A 20,755-nucleotide genomic window follows, 5' to 3' on the forward strand; every position below is an offset into this window, starting at 1 on the left:
TACTTGGTGTGATATTTTTCCATACTTAATTTTCCTTGTTCTGATTACAATAATCGCACCAATAGTCTTGAACAGGGAGCACATCCACATGATACTGTTTTCTTATAATTTAGAAACAACAATAATAAAACACAAATTCTGTACATCTGCAAACAAGCCCTCCCCCTTTTTCAGTCTTCCTCGTTTTCCGGGAGCATAAATCAGAACGTTAAACTTGTACAGGGTTCTGTTTTGCCTTTAAACAAAAATGTATTCTTAACGATGAAAGAATTATTCTGTTATCTCAGATAAGGTATCAAAAGAAGACCCTCGTGTGGATATTTATGTAACTTACACACACACACACACACACACACACGAAGATGGATGTTTCAAAGCAGGTAGATGAGTATTTGTCCTACAATGTGGTCTTCTGTGTTGATTCTGCAGCCTGACGAGCTATCCCTATGCTTTGCTGCCCCCTTGGCAAACTAGGAGGATTTACAACGGAATTCTGCGCCAGGCGGCCTGGAAACAGCGTTCCCACTGCCTCCGTGGGCTGGCCTAGCTCGGTAGGCTTTTGAAATGGCCATTACAGATTCCCATTGGCTTGGGTACGTTGCAGAGAAAAAATTAGAATATCGTTCCGGTGGAGAAACATATTTTCTCTTTTTAAAATAACTCTGTTTCCGCAAAAGCCACGTGTTACCTTCTGACTTATTTTTAAAGGCTCGGCATTTCTTTCTTTCGTTCTTTAGTCCAGAATGGAGATGGTGCACGACGAATCGGTTGCAGATGTCTGAGTTTGCGCTCTGAACGACGTTCTGGCTCATTTGGGTGTGACGGTGACAGCAGAGGCGCACTGTGGCCGTTTTCTCTTGTCTAAGCTTACATTCCATGTCCACGAGATGACTCTCCTCCAACTCCAGTTAACTTCTTGGGAGTCCAGAGCACTTAGTCGAAGCCGTTTACAAAATGCAAAGCATCTGGATAGCCAAGGCAGAGGCTCCTGTATTCTCATTCATTCTGTCTCATTCTCTCTCCCTTTTTACTGATTCCAAAGGAACTGGGGAAATCATGACGATCGAAATCCAGGCGCTTAAAGATGACTTGCTGCTTTCAATGTTGAAACTCGTGTATTTTCTGCATTGTCATTCTTTTTTGTTCCCCGTTTTTATGCCATTGTAAGGTTCTCTCTCCCCCCCGCCCTTCCACCTACCTATTACACCTCAAACTCCCTGAAACCCGACCCTTGCCATTTTCAAGTGTCTTAGTCTTATTTGAACACGTCGTCATTTGGCTTATGCGGGCACCGGATACGTGGTTGGGAGGCAGCTTTTCTTGCCGTTTCATTTAAATTTGGCGTGGGTAGGCGCGTTCCGTACACAATTCCTTTCGCACACGCAAAAGAGTTAAAAGCGAGAGTTACAAAGAGCAGAGAGTTCTACATCTTCAAAGCGCCGCTAGGGAAAGAAATAATACGGGGGGCGGGGCGGAGAGGAGAGAAATAAAGGAATCAAACCCAACTTCGCTGGCAACTTCAATAAATCTGGTAACAAGAGGCAAAAAATAGATTCCGAGGGCTGGGTCTGGTCGGGATGGAATGCTAGGTAGGGCTCCTTCCCATGCCGGAGTCTGGTGCTGGAAGCCCGCCACTGGCGCCTTGCCACGCGAGTGCCCCCAGACGCAACACGCCCACTGGAAACGCACGTGAACAAAGCTCTCGCCGCTGGAGCCGCCGCCTGCGGTTTCCTAGTCAATTCCAGCTTCTCTAGGGAGTGTAGGGCGCACACAGGGTTAAGTTAGTTCCCTCCCCTGTAGGAGGGAAAGGGGAGGAGGAGGGGGAAAGTAGCAAACTGTCTCAGGCAAGATACCTTGTAGTTAGTTGTACGTCCGAAACCTGTCGCCGTCACTTGCGAGTTTGGCATCTTCCATCTTCGCCGCAGAGGAACAAGCGCTGGGATATCGAGTGGCCGCAATCTCCGCGCCAGGCGCTGAGCTGCTCCTGCGCGGAGTGCGTCTCTGGACCTCGGTCCCGGGTGTCAGACAGCGGCGAGGCGGCGGCTCTGTGCCCGCCGCCGTGTCTACCCAGCTCCGGGACCAAGTTGGCAGTTCTCAACGATGGGCAGGAGGGACCTTGGCGGCGACCCCTAAAACAATACCATGCCCCGGGAGTCCCGCTGCTGCCGCGCCAGCTTCTTTCCTTTCCATCTCCCCGACCCTGTCGGATTCGGATGATACCATTGCCAAGAGACGCGCCGCCAGGTAAAGGGGCTGCGGTGCCAGGTGGAGTTTCCGGTAGCTGCCGGGCCTGCCACTACGCAGGCACCATGCGTTCGCTTGGGCGCGGGGGGCGGGGGGGGGCGTTGTTTTTTAACTAGCGGCGGGTGGTCATTGGGTGGGTGGGATGTTTTAGTCTTTATCTTTCGTCTTGAGAAAAAATGGGTTGCTTAACTTTCCCCCGACTTTAGGGAGGTCTATTTGCAGGTGGAATCCACCTCCTCTAAGGAGTTTTGTAACTGAGTTCTGAGTCAAAACGCAAATTTACTAGCCTGCTGGGAGCATAATCTTAAATTGGGGTTTTACATAGCCACTAAACTTGCCGGAATCCAGCCTCTCACTTCCCCAGAATGAATCTGTTACTTCTAGGAGTAACATCCTCCCGCTACCTACCACCCTCACCCCGAGCCCGCTCCAATTGCTGTTAATGTTACCAGCGTTATCAAAAGCTGGCGTCTAAAGCCACCAGTACGCCCCTTGACCCCAAACCCGGAACGATTAGTGGCTAAGAAGATGCAGGGTGTGCTAGTTCGTTTTCCTTCGAGTTTGGGAGGGTGTTACTTTTCCCCAAACCAAGTCTTTCTCCAGCCCTGCTGGTCATCTGTGGTCTGTCACTGAGCTAGGACCAGGACGAGCGCGTCCTCTCTGCGCACCAGCAGGGGCGGTGAAGGCGTGGGTAGCACACCAGGCTGAACCCAGACTGCGTTCCCTGCGCCGCATGCGTGGGCCGAGCGGAGGGGGGATGATAACGCCCCCAGGTGCTGAATGCAGGGGCTACGCGATCATGAGGAGGGCGGGAGCAGAACCTTGCCAGCTGCCACTTAGGCCCCGCTGGAAAGATCCCTCCGCTGCGCTGACCACTTCGGGTCTCGTCCCCACGTTTTCAGTGCCCGCGCGGTCACTTCTCATTTGTAATCAGGCATGAGATCAAGGCTGCCAGTCCAAGTCTGGGCACTAACCAGGAAGTATCGAGAAAGAGGGTGACTGGGGCCTGCTGAACCCCCACTTGATGCCCGGGAAACTCCTGAAGCGCTTGGGGCTTCGGCCGGCAGCAGCTGCCGGTGGGGGCGGAGGCCACCGTTGCTGTCGTCCCTGGCGCTTTGCTCTTGGAACCTCCTAGCAAGATGGCACTGTCTATCCTAGTCCAATTAACTGCCCCAGCAGTACCCCTTCCTCCTCCGGATATTAGTCACACCCTGAGTTTGGGGAGAAGACAAAGCATTTTCCTAGCCATCTTTGCATAATGCAACAGGAGCAGCGAGTCGCGGGCAAGAACCAGGTCGTGTGTGCCAGCGTGCGTCTGGGGCGTGCGTCTGGGTGTATCCGTGCGTGATTTGTGCTAGGGAGGCAAATCGGGCGTTTCTCCAAGTCGTCTTAACACGACTTAGGCGCTCAAATATGTGAAGGCGGTAGAACCAACAGGGATGCTAAGGAAATAAAAACAATTGGGGAAAGTGGTGCCAAGTGACTCAGGCTTGGAACTGAGGACGGGAAATCATCTCGTGGCCAAAGCCCCTGCCCAGCCCTTGTGCCGCGCTAGTTGAGCGGCTCCCTAGGGAGCTGGTCCTGAGCTAATTTCAGGCTCTCGGGGGCTTCTGGCCTGGCCCCACCGACGGCGCGTCTCAGAGCAGCCCAGCGCTTGGCGTGAGCTCGCTCTCCCTCTTCTGTTCAGATTCGGCCTCTCTCCAGACTTGTTAGAACATGACAGCAACTTACTGGAGGCATAAGCGGAGGGAATGAAATGAGAGGAGAAAACCAGAACCGGCCCTCCCGCCCTCGCTAGAAAGGGACGTGCACTTGGTTTCCTTACACTACTCTTTCACCTTTGCAAAGAGATTGCGAAGTGGCAATGTTGCCTGTGTACAAAGAGGCTTCTTTAGCTGTCAAGCCTGTTTCCTAAGTCTTTGAGGCTGAATTTGGTTGTCCATTGTAAGGTATGGGGAAAGTGAACAACGATCTTTCCAGCGGCCAGGGTGAAGGGAGAAAACGGGGGTATTTAAGATAATTATATTTAATTTTGGATTATATTTCCAATTAGAGTTATTTAAGAAGGTCTGGGATCAGGGAACTGGTGCTTGGGTGGGGGGCAAATCGCCAAGGTTGCCTGCATTTGAAATAACGCCATTTTGGTTGAGAGACTTGTCATATTTTTACCCTCTATTCTCACGTTTCGACCATTTCTCAGTGTCTAAGTAATAGATCTTGGACGTACAACACCAAGCGGAAAGGGGGGCGGTGAGATCGACTTTCAGGGTTTAGATGGTGGCATTATCCCTAAGAGTTGGGGGGTGGGTGCGGTGGTGCGGGGTAGAGAGAGGAGGGGGCGTGCATGGTCACTGTGGCGTCGGCGGCGTTAGACCGGGCGCTCTGCTACTCTCTTCAGGGAGGACAGGGTTAAGAGCCGAGTCTGACTTTGCCTCTTGGAAAGCTTTGGGTTGCGGCCGCGCCTCCCAAGCATTCTTTAAACCAGAAATGTGGGAGGGACTCCGAGAGGGAGGGAGTAAGGGAGGGAGGGAGGGAGAGAGGGCTCGTGGTGGGGAGCGCGCCAGAGCGCGAGGGACAGAGGGAGCGCAGGAGCGGGAGCAGCGGAGGCAGCGGAGGCGATCCCGCGAATTCATTACTGTAAACATCTCCCGGGGGTGTCAGGAGGGTGGGGGTGGGGGCCGCGGCTCCTACATTAGCCGGGCCGCGTCGGATCCCGGCAGCAGTGAGGTCGGAGCAGCCTCCCGACCCACGCGGGGCCGGAGCAGCACTCTGAGAGCCCCGCGCAGCGCAGCGCCCCGCGCCGGGCTCCGCGCAGCGGACCCCTGGGCGTCCGAGGCGCGCCTGCCTGGCTCTCCAGACGCCCCCCAGGGTCCTCCGTCTCCGAGGAACCCCGCCGCTGCAGGTCCGCGTTCCGCCGCCTTCTCCGCTCGCGCTCCTTCTTTCGGGACTCGTTGGCGTGGCAGAGGCGGAGAGGGGGAGGCAGAGCAGGAGAGGAGGCGGGGGCCGCGGCGGCCGGAGCCGAGAGAAAGTGGCATGCCCGAGCCCTGGTGGCGGAGGTGGCGGAGGACGGGGGAAGACGATGCCGCGGCTCCGTAGGGGAGACAGGCGAGAGCGAGCGAGGCGAGCGGGGCGCCCCGGCGCCCGCCGGCTACGGGGAGGCGCGTGCAGCTCTGAGGCTCCGGCCTCCGCACCCCCGCGCCCCGACGCTGCGGGCGACAGGGCCGGGATCCGGCAGCCGCCACCGTCGCCGCCGCCGCCACCCGGAGGACTGAGCAAAAGTTTGGATCTGGGGGAGTACTCGGAGCTGAGCGGGATTACCACCCGGGCTGGAAGGAGACCTCGAGAACCTTCGCAGGTAACAGGCACCCCCAACCCAATCTTTCCATGCCCCTCCGCTGGGCTCTTGCTCCCTTCCAGCGCCTTTTCTGGCCGAAAGTAAGAGGGAGGCGAAGTTCAAGATCCCGGGGACCGGCACCTAGCGCCGGAAGAGCTACAGTCACATTAGAGGGACCCGTGGCGCTTCTCTGCGTCGGTTGGGTAGCTGTGCAGGGAGGCGAATCCCTCCTGGGAATGGATGAGAACCTTCGGCTCCAGCTGGTGCCTCGTCTTGTAGCTCGCTGGAAATTTAGAATGTGGATTCAGGGGCTTTTAGTATTCTTCAATCCTGAGAAATAAAGCATGGATTTCACTCACTCCCACCCTCACTCTCTCACTCTTGTTTGGCATCTTTTAAAATTCTATGAGCCCACTGGCATTCGCCCACCGTGTTTAGTCAGTGCAGGGAAGCAAATGGGGACAGAGAGGTGCCTGTGTAAATGTCAAGGAAAGGGGGAAATTATCCTTCCTCTTTTTGACATCCCCGGGGCCCTCCCTCCCTCCTTCCATTCACCTTCTGGCGTCATAAAATAAGAACTTTAGAAGTCACATTTTGATTGAAGGGTGAGATGAAACGCACTAACCATTGGCGACGTGAATTCGCAATGCTTGTCCGTGTCCGTATGTGTGTGCGTGCGTGTGCGGGGATGTGCGGGGGTGTAATGGTGTTGCAGAGAGGCCGGTTTTTCCTCGGTGGCCTGATGCACCGTAGTGGGGGGGTGGGGGTGGTGAGTGGTAGGTAGCATGTGTGCACTGAGGAGGTGGCAGCGGAGAGAAGACGCTCTCCTTTCTGGAACAGCAGCCTTACTTAGGCTAACTAAGAAAATAGCTCCTGCTTTCCACTCAGAGAACGAAAAATTCCAGCCCCAACTCCCCAACGTTCCCTCTCCCCCAGCTGAGTTTCGGGGTTCCGAGCGGCTCCACGTTTGCCGCTGCTGTCATCTTTATTATGATCATTATTTATTCACCTGGAAACTCATCGTGCCTTCTCTGGTAAATGGAAATCACTCTCCAGGAGCTTTTGATTAATTTTAGTAGAGGGAATCTCTTGTAAAGCTTACAGTAAGCTAATCAAGTGCAAGGCACAAAGCCGTGTAAATGCTCACGCAGGAGTGCAAGGTGCTGATTAGATTTCTTTGCCTGCTGCATTTGCTATGCAAAGCCTCTTTTAAATAAGAGCTATTGCTCCCCACTCAGCTGGGAGTCTTTCATCCCGCAGGTTTTCAGGGAGCTTTGGGGGCATGTCCACTCGTTTCAGGCTTATTGCTAAATTTATTATGTCTAACTTCTCCCAGCCAAAAGCTAATATGAAGGTAGCTTCCACATCGGGAAGATACTATCTGTAGACTTAAGCGGTGTAACCTTATTAAATCACCAATGAAAGGATCCCCCAAACATTTTGAGGTAAATAGAATGCAGCTTGGCATTTGTCCAGGGATATATTTGGTGGTTGCAGTATGAATGTAAAATTTTAGGTCAGTATCTAAAGTGTTAGACCTGGATCTTTTTTTTTTTTTTTTTTTAAGTCACTAAGCAACATGCACCAGATCTATAAGATCGACAGGCCACCATATTAGAAGAGAATAGATCAAATCGTTGGGTGATACATACCATGAAAAGTTGCTTATTTCCCCACAACGTTTCGCTCCCTCAAATACAACTTTTCCTCCTCCTCTTCTCAAAAGCCCCAAGCAGTAGAGGGTTAAACCATTTAAGGATTTTTAATAATCACAGTTGACAGTGCAACACCATACTGTCATGTTGAGTTGCAAATATCTGTGACTGGAGGAGGTTGGAATACAAAATTTTAAACATGATTCCATGTCTCTGCCAGTAGGTACAAGAAATTGTAAAAAGAATTGAGCTAGCTGTACTGTAGCAGAAGCTATTACAAGTCAGCTTAAGAGGAATGCTGGCATTTTGTTTGTTTGTTTTTTAGTGCCCATGTCTTAACACTTGAGTAGTTTCTTTGCCATTTTAGAGGATGTTTTTAACAGAAGAGAAGAGACTCCCAAATGACACCGTGATGGGCACCTTGGGATCTCCAAGACTGCCATGGTTTTCCCCGCCGTATGCTAGGTTTCAGATGTTGTGCCCTTAATCTGAGTTTGACTTTGATCGGCTGGATCTAATTTGAACCTCTTCTGATGCCTGTTATATTTATATTCAGGCCTACTGGAGACTTTGATTTAGGATTTAGACATATCTCCCTAAAGCAACCTTATATCTTCCCAGTTTGAAGCTGTGGTTTCAAGAAAGGCTCAGACATGTACAGTTCCAGAAGCTTTAGTCTGTTGAGATCCAGAGTGAACATCTGATCTAGTTTGACTTCAGCTTTGTATTCTACAAGAGAAAATTGCTGCTTCCATAATCAGCAGTAGATGAAGTTAAAAAAAAAAAACAAAAAAAACAATAGCAAGGGTGACAGTGGTGGCCCTTGGTTTTGCTCTCTGTTTAGAAGATTCCAAAAAGGTCAAGGTGGGGTCATTTTATTTCTGTTCAGGTCAGAGTTTCCTGGATAATCATCTTTTGGTATCTTTCATTTCAATTCAAGTTTAATTTTCACTAGATTACTTTAATAACTTTGTGGTTACTGCCACCGCGATTCAAATTCAGTCCATTAGTGACCTCTGTCTGCCAGAAATGAATGCTTATTGTTTTTTCTCCTCATCAGTCTACAGAGTACGTGGGGGAGTGGGGAAACCAATAGCTCTTTCTGGGTATTTAGATTTTCCCACTTGATTTTTCTCTCATAGAGAGTTCAGTATGGAGAATGATATTTAACAACAGTAATAAAAATGTTACAGGCTAATAAGTTCCTAACTTGTTCTTCCATAGGGCATTGACACTATGATCAACATAAAGAAAACACTAGTGCTATCCACTGTCAGTACGAGGATTGTGCAGTCAGATAGACTCGTGTTTTGAGACTCACAGTGCTGCTGGATGTTAGTGAAATTTTATTGTCCCCGAGTGCTTGCATAACATGGGGAACTTGATTCACGCTCAGAACATATATGTGGTAACTAGACTTCATAGATGCAGTGTGTGTATGTCTTTAAATTCAGCTGTGCTTCTATTGTGAACTTATGGTACAGATCAAGGGCGAGGTGGAGTGTAAGAAGGGTGTCTATAAACAGATGGTCTTTTAAGGAGACTTTTAAAATCTGATTCCTAATCCAGCTTTGTCTTCTCAGGGTTTTCAAATCGAAATTTCAGTTTGAGTTGATTATCCTAAATAGTAATTAAAAACGAAGTTTACTGAATTTCTTAGGTGGGTGGACACCATTATCGGACATTTTCCAGATGGTTTTTGATGTAGTGGTATTTGGGGATATGGAATTTTTAGGAGGTTTTCTTTCTTTTCCCCTGGGCGGGTTTTACGCAAAAGACATTTTAAAAGACCAATTGTTATTATTAAAGTCAAACAACCATTATAATGCCCCGGCCAACTTTTCTTATTTTTCTCCATCCTCCAGATTGCTTTGCTTTTTTTCAATTTTATTTTTCTTCTAAAAACTACATGTTAAGGATAAGAGTAAGACTATCAGTATTTTTTTTCTTGTTTTCAGCAATGTGACTGCCAATTAAGTATCTGTTTATAATAAAACACACACTCATATACATCAAGAACCATTTTAAGACAGAGATTCTTTTCAAGGTTTTAAAATATGTTCCTTTTTAAAGAGCTATGACACAAATATTGTAATAAAAATATCCTGTGTTCCGATGAATACAGAGACTTATTTCAGTCGCATGGAACAGTAAAACACTGTATTAGCAAAATAATCAGTGGTATTTTCAGTACATGGTCAAAATCTGTTAGGACCTTCATGGTTTTTTTTCCCTTTGGCGAATTTCACATCTACTGGTCTTTTTGGTTTTCTTTGATTTCTTCTACTGTGGCTCTTTGAAGTGATTCAAAATTAAACAGTAGCTACTTCTTTAGGGAAATCCATCATGTTATGTTTAGGATTCCAGAAGAGTTAATGATGCAGAAAAAGTCCTGTAAAACATCTTTCTAAAAGAAGTCCTTTTCTTGCAGGCTTCCCACTTACTGGCCTCCTGTACCATTTGCAGTGAATTGGAACTTCGTTATTTATTTATTTTTCAAATACCACCTCTAACTTAATTTAATGTGGGATGTGTTTCTGCAGACACACGCGGCACCATGTGTCCTGAGTCGCCTGAACAAAGCATTGTCGTTTTTTACAGATCTGTAATAAGGGAAGGTCAAAGAAAGTATCTTTGTACAATTTTGAAAGTCAAAAGGCCACATTCATGATTCTCAAACACTGGCCAGTTATTCTGCTGATATTCAATAAGGGCAACATTTTCTAGAAGTTCAGTGGTTAAAGACCTCAGCCATTTTTTCGAAGCATTCACACAATAAATCTCTGGTGCTCCTACCTATTAGGTGTTCATTAGAACTGAGCTGTTTTTCTCACTTTCTTCCCAAGATGCTTTTAAGGAAACGTGCAAGAAACTTGGCAAAAGGTCTTCTATTCCCCTCAGGTCACAGGTCATGCGTTATATTTCATTTCTCTTTATTAGAGCTTTCAAGACACAGATAAAAGAATCTTCCCTCTGAACCTTTTAAGAACCTGAGGGCTTTTGGATTTAAACCCACCAAAAAACATCAGGTACCAAAGTTCACAGATGCCATTAGGCCTCAAAACACTGAAACCTACTTCAACAGGGAGTAAAAAGAACAGTGGCTCCTAAGGTCAGTTCACAAATTTATTGTCCTTCGAAGTCAACAGAGGTCATGTGGCTGAATGGAAAACATTAGACTCATAGGAGTCCCAAAATAGGTCCACGTGTTGGTGTCACTCTTAGCCTCAGCTGCCTGTGGGCATCACATTTATGAAATCCAGTGTCAAAATAGCCTCTGTGAGAGTTTCCTCTCTCACTTTGCTCCAGAACTTGGACTCAAATATTTTGAAGAAGGAACTACTGCAAGGAATAGTAACATTCCTCATAGATATTAAAGAGAGGGTGAAGGTAGGGGAGTAGATTGGCTAAGCATTGGCCATAGAGGTTCCAGGAAATTCTCTTTAGGCCCTGAGGAATGAAATTGATTTTAAAACACATTTGTACCTAGCATTTCTGGACCTCCTCTCTTACGTTTTCCAATTCTCACGTACAAGATTTCATTTATTCCTCACAACTGCTCTGTGAGTTGGCATGAGAAAACCCTGCTCGCCTAGCCTCTCATTGGGTAATTAGAACCAGAAAGAAGTTGAAAGCTACCTAAGGCTACCCAGAATTCTCCCTGAAACCATTTGACTTTATACAAAAGGATAGACATTACATTCTATTATGAAGATGCTGAATTCTCCAAATACAGTTTAGAAGTTTCCTTCTTTATGAACCCACCTCAAAATGATCAGATTTGGATTTTTTTTTTAACTAAAACAATTAAAAAAAAATAGGCATCATAAATATTTAGATTTCAAAAATAGAATTTTACTCTCTCTCCAACATTATATTACATACAAGTTTGCCTGTTCTGGGTGAGGATAATTCTATGATGTAGGTATTATGATTTGGGACCTTAATCGTGGTGGGGAATGAGCAGTGGGGAGGCTGTTTTGGGGGAAAGAAAAGATGTATTTCTATAAAGAAAACCTACATTCTCATGTCAGCACACTCCTTTCTACATTTATGACCTTGGACGAATTACTCAATCTCCTGGAGACTTAATTTCCTCTCTGCAGAGTTCAACAGGGTTGTTTCGGGGTCAGATAAGATTAATGTGTGTGAAAATACCTTGATAACAATACAGTTTTATATTCCCATAAAGAGGCATTATTCAAATTGATAACATTTATCATTTCATGATTATCATGTGCTAGGAGAGTTCCAGGTTTCATATAAATAAAATGGTACCAAGTCAGAATGCTCTGCCCTCCAGGAGCCTTTTCGTGGGTACCGTGTGATGTCACCCAACCAGTAAAGTGTCTGGTGACCCACTTCTTCACTCTTCCATTCATTTAAGGGTGCCTTGTCTCCTTTTGTGAGTTTGCTCTATTTTGATACAAGTATTCTTTTCAAAGATCAAGGATAATTGGGGTGAGTTGGGTGCGAGGGCCAAACTTTCCTTTCCTGACAGCTTGGCTTGATTTTGGAAACTGAATTTATTACGGATGGATTTCATAGGCTCTTTTGGGAAGAAACCACCAGCGTTCCCTGAAGCAAAGTTGTTTCCCCTTTTGGCTGAGCTTATACTTCAGCCATCCAAGTTACCTTTTGCAAAAACACAGTCATTAATAGAATATATGATGATTTTTAAAACTTTCATTTTGCAGAATAAAGCAGGCTAGTGCAAAGGACTGCCTTTTCAGTAGTTTGGCAAACCTCCTGCGCACATTACCAATAAATGGAAAGACCTGATTTATTCTGACACAGACATAATCTCCAAAGTTTGGCCTTATTTTGACTTTGTGACATGTCACAGAATCCTTGTGGGACAGTTCTTTACAACTTATTTCTCCATATTTTCAGTTCTTTTTATAATTGCCAAATCTGAGGTACTTTTAAGTGTTTCAAGGGCATGTTGATTTTACTTTCTTAATTTATATACATGTAGGCCTTTGTAAAGTTTAATTTTTAATAGTTTTAAGGTTGCTTAAGTGAGGCTTGCAAAAAAAACCCTCCCATACATGAAGTGTGTATTTAAAAAATGTGTGGTTAGGTCATGATTCTCGGTCAGAAGGAATATTTCTATCAGCGGTTTGTTTGAATATATGACAGTCTGTATCTAACAATGTTCTTTTCAGTTTCTGATTTGTTATTTGCTAGAGGTCTGACACTTGCTTTTTTTTTTTTTTTTTAAGTTGATTAGTATTTGAGTAGTACATTGTTTAAGTATCTGGCCATAGAACTATATTTTAACATGACACATTACTTTAATAGAATCTGAATACCTTTTGTTCTGGCAGTGCTGAATGATACAATGACAATATTTGAAGAAGGAAAATGTATACTACTCCTCTAATAAAACAAGAAGAATCTATAGGTATATATTTGGGGAGTTAGCGTGTGGTTTTATGTATCTTTCAAATGCACAAACAAATCTGAGTCTTAGATACTACCCAGTAGGAATAGTGTTATACCCTTAAGCTAGGTGGTGCTAATTTAGCCCTTATGTTCCTAAAATAATAGAATAATGAGATAACCCAAGTTATTTTTAATTGGAGATGTTCTTTTCCAATTAAGTCCTAGGAAAACTCTAAATAAAGAAAAACACGGAATGCAGTGAGGACACATATTTTTGTGTGAATATCTTGGCACTCATAAAGTAGATATTCTTGCGGAGGCAGAAGGTATACACTAGATGATGAAGAAAGCTTTTTAATTCTTTCAGGAGATGATTTTTAGCATATACTATGTACCATACATAGTAAGGCTTGAGAGACAGAGGTGATGCTGGATCCTTCTCCTTAAAACATCCAGGCTGGTGAGGAAAGAGGGAGTCACAACCCCTCATTGCATTGAAGTTTTCTACATGGTTGAAAACAGTACCGTCAACCCCGATAAGTGTGCCGGGAATACATGATATTAATGAAAAAAGCTTTACCTTGGGAAAGAGACTTGGGTTCTAATGCTGGCTCTGTTACTCATTAATTTTGTGAACCTGGGGAAACTTTTAAATGTCTTTTAGTCCTTGTGTCATTAAGTATAAAATGGGAGGAAATAACTTTCTACTCAAACAGAGCTGTTCTTAGGATTAAGATAATTATGTCAAATGTCTACCTGTCTGGCACACAGTAGAAGCTTAATAAATGCTGACTGCAGATCACTCTGTCTTCAAAATAATGATTCCATTATGATACTCTCTCCTTCTACAAATATTTTTGCCATATCTCTGGAATCCCAAGAAAGCCTTTGACTCCTCGAACCTGTTCACTAACAGAATACAGCCTCCTGCAAAATTAAAATGTCATTATTTATGCGTGTAACGGAGCATGAAAGGACAGAAAAGGAGATATGCACTCCACACAGTGGCAGAATGAGCTCATAGCTGGTGGTGTGTAGTGTAGGCTGATGAGAGAGGAGGCAGAGGAGGGACGGAAGACAGAAATGAGGACTTGTCCCAGTTCGGGGAATAGAAGGTGATGACAGTTGAGTCCTGCTTAACTGTAGTCTTTTTGACCATTGAAAGCATAGCCTTTGGCATTTAAGGAGGGCTTCTGCATGCACTCCCGCTCACTTCCACGCACCCTTTCATGGGTGACCAATACTGGCAGCTTGCAGCAAGTTCTCTAGACTGTGACATTAGGCACAGTGAGCTGTGGTTACGTCTTTGCCATTGTTCAGAGATTTTTATCAAAATGAGTTTTAAACACTTTCTTCACACAATTCTTCTCACACATGACTCTTGGCAGAATCATGAAAATATTTTCATGTAGAAGATGAACATGTAAATTATTGTCAAATTTACATAATGTTTTTCTGTACTTAAAGAATGATTATACCTTGCTTATGTAATGATAGATGCTAGAATCAGAATGATGCTATTGGGTTATCAGTTCACTGTGAAAATGTTTCTTTAAGAAAGTAATTTTCAATTAATTTAAGTGAAAGAGCTTCTTACTGCTTCTACAGCAGCTCCTTCTGAACAAATAGCGTGCTTAGAGGCACTGGTCAACATATACAATGCTGAGGTTATTTTTCATTTATAATTGCACGTATACATAGTATGATGTTTGCATTCTACTCAACAATTGAGATATTGTTTTTGACACTATGAATCTGTACATTTATTGATGTAGGAAAGTAATATCTAACAAGATGTTAAGCATACCCTAAACCTCCACTTCTGGAGATACAGAAGCTTTTCCTGTTAAGATCACATAATATATAATGTAATGTATATACATACAATTAATCAGATTGGAGAGGAGAGAAGCACATGCTAGCGTGTGTTCTGAACTGTTAACATCTCAGTAAGTAGCTCCTGAACCAACATTCCATCCACCGTAAAACAATAAGACCTTGTTGTGTTGCTTTAGAACATGTACGAGAGATTAAAATTCTTTGGGAAATGGTTTAAAATTGTTTTTACCCAAATAGGTAAGGAACAAGTCCAATAGTGCTGACAGCAATGGGATTTAAAACTCAATTCTAATAATCTGAGTCCCAAAGGAATGCAAGGCAGACATCCGTTCAAGTCACGAGCTTGGAACTGGGGATCTGACAAAGGTTGATTTCTTACTGAGCGCCAGGCACCACGTTGTTTCCTACAGGACATTTGGGGTATTCTGTCAAAGAAGAACTTGTCCCTTCTCACCAAGGAATCTGATGGGTTGGCCTAAAGTCATCCTTTTCCAAACTTGAGTCATCCGACTGAGTTAACGGGAAGAAGTGGTTAATATACAGGTCAGTGGGCCTTCCCTCAGCCTGGAGATTCTGATTTATTAAGTCTATGATGAAGCCTGGGAATATGGGTGCTCAGAAGTGCCCGAGATTGGAGATTACTGACCTAGATGATTTTTAGAAATTTTCCGACCCAGAGACTCAGTGGTTTTATAATCATCTGGTTTACAGTCACTTGTGAATTTCTGAGTATTTTTCCTATCTATTTTGCTGCATAGGAAATATGGCTCGCTTTAAACCTACTCTTCTAGAAAGAACCTTCAGAGGGGCTGAACGTCAGGGCTGGCCTCACGCTTGGTAGCCACAGTCTCCTGTGTGATTTTTCCACCATCCTTCAGTACCCCCTAAACCATTGTACTGTATTGTTGTTGGTGTCCCGGAGTTAATTTCCAAAAGAGACAAATCATATCATATTACTTTAGTCACCTACTGCTTCGGTTCCCTGTCCCTCTGGATTAAAGCCCATTCGAACCGAGTGTGACGTGTGAGCTCCATGACAGCTGGGTCTCAAACCTTCACTCAGGCCTTATTCTTCTCCAGCACTCATCCTCTGCATCCATGTTCCGAGGATGGTAAGGCATGTTCTTCTTCATATTTAGCCTTTCTCATGCTGTACACCCTCTGCATAGAATATTACCCTCCTGCTCTCCATTTGGCAGACTCTTTTCCTGTAAGACCCACATGAATGTCACTTTCCCTCCCAGTCAAAATTAATCATTCCTTTCTCTGGGCTTCTACAGCATTTCGTTTGTACCTTTATTAGCCTCCTGTTCATGTTGTGTTTTAATGTGTCTGTTCACATGTCCGTCTCTCCCAGTAGACTCCAAGAACCGTGGCTCATTCCTTCCATCTCCCTAGTGCTAACAGTAGTGCCCCATGCACCAGGTTCTACACAAATGTAATTAAGTGAATGAATGGATAATTGTGCTGGCCAGTCCTGGAAGACAAGATTCATAATCTAGTGAGAGGGAATGCTTCCTCAGACGTGCTATTTTTAGTGTCCCATATGGGTAAAAAATAAAACCATAAAACCACCACCTCTCTACCTTACTCTAAGCCTGTTTGTCAGGTAAATGTCTGCTGATTAACTCAACCCAAATCAGCATGAAGCTCTCCAAACCACACATGAGGCAATTCAGATGCCACAGTGGAAGACCTGTTTAGAGAAGAAATAATTTCACTTGATGATATATCTTTCTTGGCACCAAGTAAAATCATCAGTTGAGTAGAGAGATGTTCACACAGATGTGGTTTCCATAGAATGAGAAGTTTAACTCATCACGTTAACTTTGTGTATCTTTCTTGGCATAATTAAAGAGAGCAAAGCAAAGGACTTGTAAAAAATTTGTGTGTTTGCTCTCTTTCATTTTTTTGCTCTTTGTCTTTATTTTGTTTATTTTATCCTAGGCACATTATTTGCTGATGGAGATATCTGAAGAGCCAGGGCCTTCCAGAGAGGAGCAAAGACGACTAGAATCATAAGTCCTTATTCATTCTGTCTTCACAAAGCAGGAGCCTCCTTAGTCTTCATGGTTTGCACATTGAATGCAGCAAAGAGCATGTGAAGGTTAAAATAAATTCTCAATTTACAAGATTTAGTGTGGTCATGATGGGACTGAAGTTGGACTTTAAATCCTTCTTGTTGGCTGAAAGGCCATTCTAACGACACGTTGCTGCTTTCATGGCGGGTTATCCAGTGATGGACACAGATGACTTGCATGCATGTGGTGGGTGCGTGCACACATATAAACATGCTCCAGTCCCTCCCTCCACTTTTTTCAGCAAAATATTTAGTGACTAAAAAGAATATATTTTGATATGCTCCTACTTTAACCCTCAGACCCTTCTGGGCTTTCTATATGTTAGTAACAACACTTTCTATGCCAATAGGAAACACATAAAATAACATCTGAGATGATTTTTGATGCGCCACTTTGCGTTAATGCTGGGGGCTTATAACACCTCCCCAGAAGATCATATAATCTATAGAAATAGTGTATTTCTTGATTCTTGAATCACACTATTAGGCCACATTCTCATCCAGAGTAATTAATAATGTATAATAATAATTAATAACATTAATTATTGCATTGATTATAGGTAAGGTTTATTTAGAGTCCTGCTTATGCAGTTCATGTATATTATCACATTTAAATATTCAGAAAATCCCTGCAAAGTGGCTTCTGTTTAGTTAATGTTAATAGTAACCCCATTTTACGCACAGGGAAACTGAAGTAGAGAGAATTGCTTCAGGTTGCTTATCTTATTTTGTAGATATTGTTATCTTTATAGGATAGGTGAGCAATGAGTAATTTCCAAAATCAACCCTAAAATTTTTCATGCCTGAAAATCAAATTTAGGGCAATTGCCCACTGAAACGACGAAAGTCTGTGGATGAGTGACTAATGATTAAAGGGTGCATTTATTGTAGAGAACACTCACTATTTTTTGCCATTATCCTTTTACCAGCACTACTAATAAATAGTTAAATGGATGGATCTAAGATTCACCTATCTTTCCCTGTGGAGGTGATAATGGACAAGGGAATGACCAGAGGTCAGATAATAGCATAAAGTGAATGACCTCTGAGAGAGCCTGGAAATAATGGAGAATCGACTGTGTTATAAATAGGTCAGATTCTCTCCTCCCTTAAATCTGTAATTGCTCAGGCAGTAGACATTACTGGGTGAAAAAAATGACCCATAGATGGGCTGGGAAAGGCTGTTCCACGTCGATGATTTGAAAATAAGCGCAGTATGTGCTTGCAAGTCTTCACCCTCTTGAATTTGAATTTTGACCACTCCTTTTCCCACTTTCTGTTGATGCGTTCAGCTCTGTATGTGTCAAAGTTGTGTTTTATGACTTCAGAAATTATAATTAAGTCTCTGCAATTATTTTCCTTTCCTGGTTCCATGTAAATATTATTGATACTGTCTAGTGTTCCATTCCAAATTCTTCATTTCCCCTTAAACAGCTAGACCACGGCTATTGTTATTTTTACATTCTTTTGTCATCTTATGCCCATTACCTGTCATGAGACAACTGTGGATAGGGTGGCATAAGATTATTGCTGATTTAGGTCAGTCTAGATGGGCTCATTAATGTGGTTGCTTAGGAAAGCAGACTCTACACAGGTGTGGTAGCAGTTTGGCAAATGGCTCCATAGCCAGCCAGCTCTGAGATCCCATGAAAACACCAACTCTGGTGAATTTTGTGGTGTTTCTGTCTACGACAGTGGGAATATAGCTGAATTGGATGGAACAAAACATTTGTTCTCTGCAATTAGCAACTGAGAATTGATCAGGCCATCTGAAAGAAACCTAAACATGACTGTCACTTTTACTAGACAAGGCTGCCTGGTATGTCTGGACCACAGGCATCGGGTAAAGAACCAGCCTGTGCCTCAGTGTCACCCTGCCCTCTCCCTCGCGGGTGCTGGACTTCCTTGTACTTTCTACTGGACTAAAGTGTCAGTGGGTTTTAGAGTGAACTGGTAATTCTGAACAAAATCCCATTCTGCTTAATTCATATTCCTCTATTAAACGAGATGTCCTGTCTTGGAGCACTACTTTGAGTTATCTTCGATTACTCCTTTTCATTCATTTTCAACTGTTCTATCACTAGTTTTATGCATCTTTTTAAAATTCTGTCCTTGCCCTTTCGCTTTGGTCCTTTTGTGTCCCTGGTACTTAAGCTCATGTGTGTTTTTCCACCCCTGTGACCTTCAGGACACAGTTGCATTACTCTATCTCATTCCTGTGCTGACGAGATTACTCTCCATTATTTAAAAGATCAAGTCTTAACATCTTGGCTTGACACTCAAGGTCTTTCTGTAGCTTTCCCTAATCTTCCTCTCCAAAGTTAATCTCTTAGGAACTAAATGTAGGGTGTGTCCTTACTTTTATCTTTACAGTAGTCTCATTGTGGTGTAAAATTTTACCAAATGCTTTGTCTCCACTATCTGTGAGCTCATTTAGGTTAAAAGCCATGCTCAATAAATGTTTGAGGAAATAAACTGAACTCAGGTATCTGACCCTGATATACCTCTGTGAAACTTACAAGCAGCACAAGTCTGTGTCTCCTCTTTATTATCCTACTTCCCATCAAATTTTAAATGGTGAGCAAATTAATGATAACAAAGTTTGCACAAACAACTCTTAATGTATTTGAATTTTAAAGTTATCTAATAGCGGAAACTTCATTCCTTCTGTGGAATCCTGTGTTAAAGCACAGTGCACCCTTGTTAGGAAGGTGGAGCATTCCAACAGCATCACAAGCCCTGTGTTTGTATTTGTAAAACCCGTGGTCTTCCCAGGCCTCCAGGCAAGAGCAAATAGAAATAATCAGAGGCATTACAACTTGATTATGTTGAGTTGGATTCTTATAAGGGAGGGTCGATAGCCAAAATTAGTGGCTTGGTAGTTTATACTGAAAGAGATGCTTGCAACATTGCAAAAGCATAGACTCCCGCTCGCTGGAATCTTTGAAGACATCTGGATGTTTTGAAAAATACAACAATCACATGTTTTTTATTATCTCCATAATTGCATTCTTTTTAAAAGGGAGTTGCGTTAAGATTTAGGGTTGGGGAAATAGGAAGGCCATGGAGTTTGTGGATTCAGGCAGACTGGATTTGTTATGCCTCAACCAGCTCGGGTCACTTAAGCGTGTTTCTTCATCTTCGTGTCTATTCCCTCAATTTTTAAATAGAGGAAAAATAATATTTATCTCATAAAATCACTGTGACAAATAGATTAGATGATGCCTAAGTACTAGTAAGCATTAGCTCCCTTTCCTTTGCTGTCCAACTTTAAATAATACAGATGTTATAACTTATAAATGACAGTTTTCCTTTCATGGATAAGGCATTTCTGTAATACTGTGCCTCTGTTTTCCCAAATAAGCTCTCTATGGGGTCACAGTGCCCCTTGCCCGATTTCTCCATAACAGCATTTATTTCTGGGGTGTAGAAGAGGATAAGATACCTTAGAAATAGTCATCGCTCTGTCTTGATTAGGACACTAACTCTTGAACTCAAAATCACTTCTCTTTCGGGGGCGGGGGCGGGGGGGGCAGGGAAAAAGGAAGTCTTTCCAGCAGTCTCATCGCCTCAAAAACAGTGGAGATCATGGATTATTAGAAAAGAATTACCCAAAGAAAGTACTCTTAATAAAAGCTGCTTGCAGAGGAGTCTGGTTTATCAACAGGCACAAAAGAATTATTTCTACTAAATTTCAGCTTGTCACTGTAAACATAAAAATTGCATCGCTCTTATGTATTCTATGGGGACAATGCTGTGTTTCCACAAGGTGAAATTCTCAAGTAAGAGTTTCTAAGAACGAACATTTACTCTCAGAGAACCCTAGGGAATGTCTGTTAAGACACAGGCAAACAAGTGAAAAGCTATTAGAGGGAAGCTAAAAAAGGCAAAGCAAGTAAATAATTTCATTGCATTGTGGAAAATATGTGATATGAGACACATTTCATTTAGCATGAATGACCAATGCAATTATAATTGACTAATGAACATTTTTTTCTTTTTCAGCATATTATTAGTGTCATCTAAAGTGATGAAGGTGTTTTGCACATCAAAACTCCACAGTCACACACATTTGTACTTATAGGCTTCTTTTTTGATGAAAGCCAGTGTTGTTTTAGCCTTATTTAGATTTTAGTTTAAAGATTTAGCCACAGGTCTGGAAACACAATGTTACAAGATGAAAAAAGGATCTATATGATGTGATTTTTTTTTTTT

At 43.5% G+C, this 20,755-nt stretch overlaps 1 protein-coding gene across 1 annotated transcript in view; it reads right to left on the reverse strand.

The window, feature by feature from the left end:
* Nucleotides 1–1,860: 1,860 nt before the first annotated feature.
* The window catches only part of LOC111737893 (translation initiation factor IF-2-like), an 84,996-nt gene continuing 66,101 nt past the window's right edge, over nt 1,861–20,755 (reverse strand). Inside the window, exons 2-3 of the mRNA XM_023528863.1 lie at nt 4,881–5,599; nt 1,861–2,063 (exon numbers count right to left, since the gene is read on the reverse strand). Coding sequence (XP_023384631.1) covers nt 1,861–2,063; nt 4,881–5,599 — 922 coding nt within the window. The remainder of the gene's footprint in view (nt 2,064–4,880; nt 5,600–20,755) is intronic.

The sequence above is a fragment of the Pteropus vampyrus genome, unplaced genomic scaffold (genome assembly GCF_000151845.1).
Source record: "Pteropus vampyrus isolate Shadow unplaced genomic scaffold, Pvam_2.0 Scaffold32, whole genome shotgun sequence".
NCBI lineage: Eukaryota > Metazoa > Chordata > Mammalia > Chiroptera > Pteropodidae > Pteropus > Pteropus vampyrus.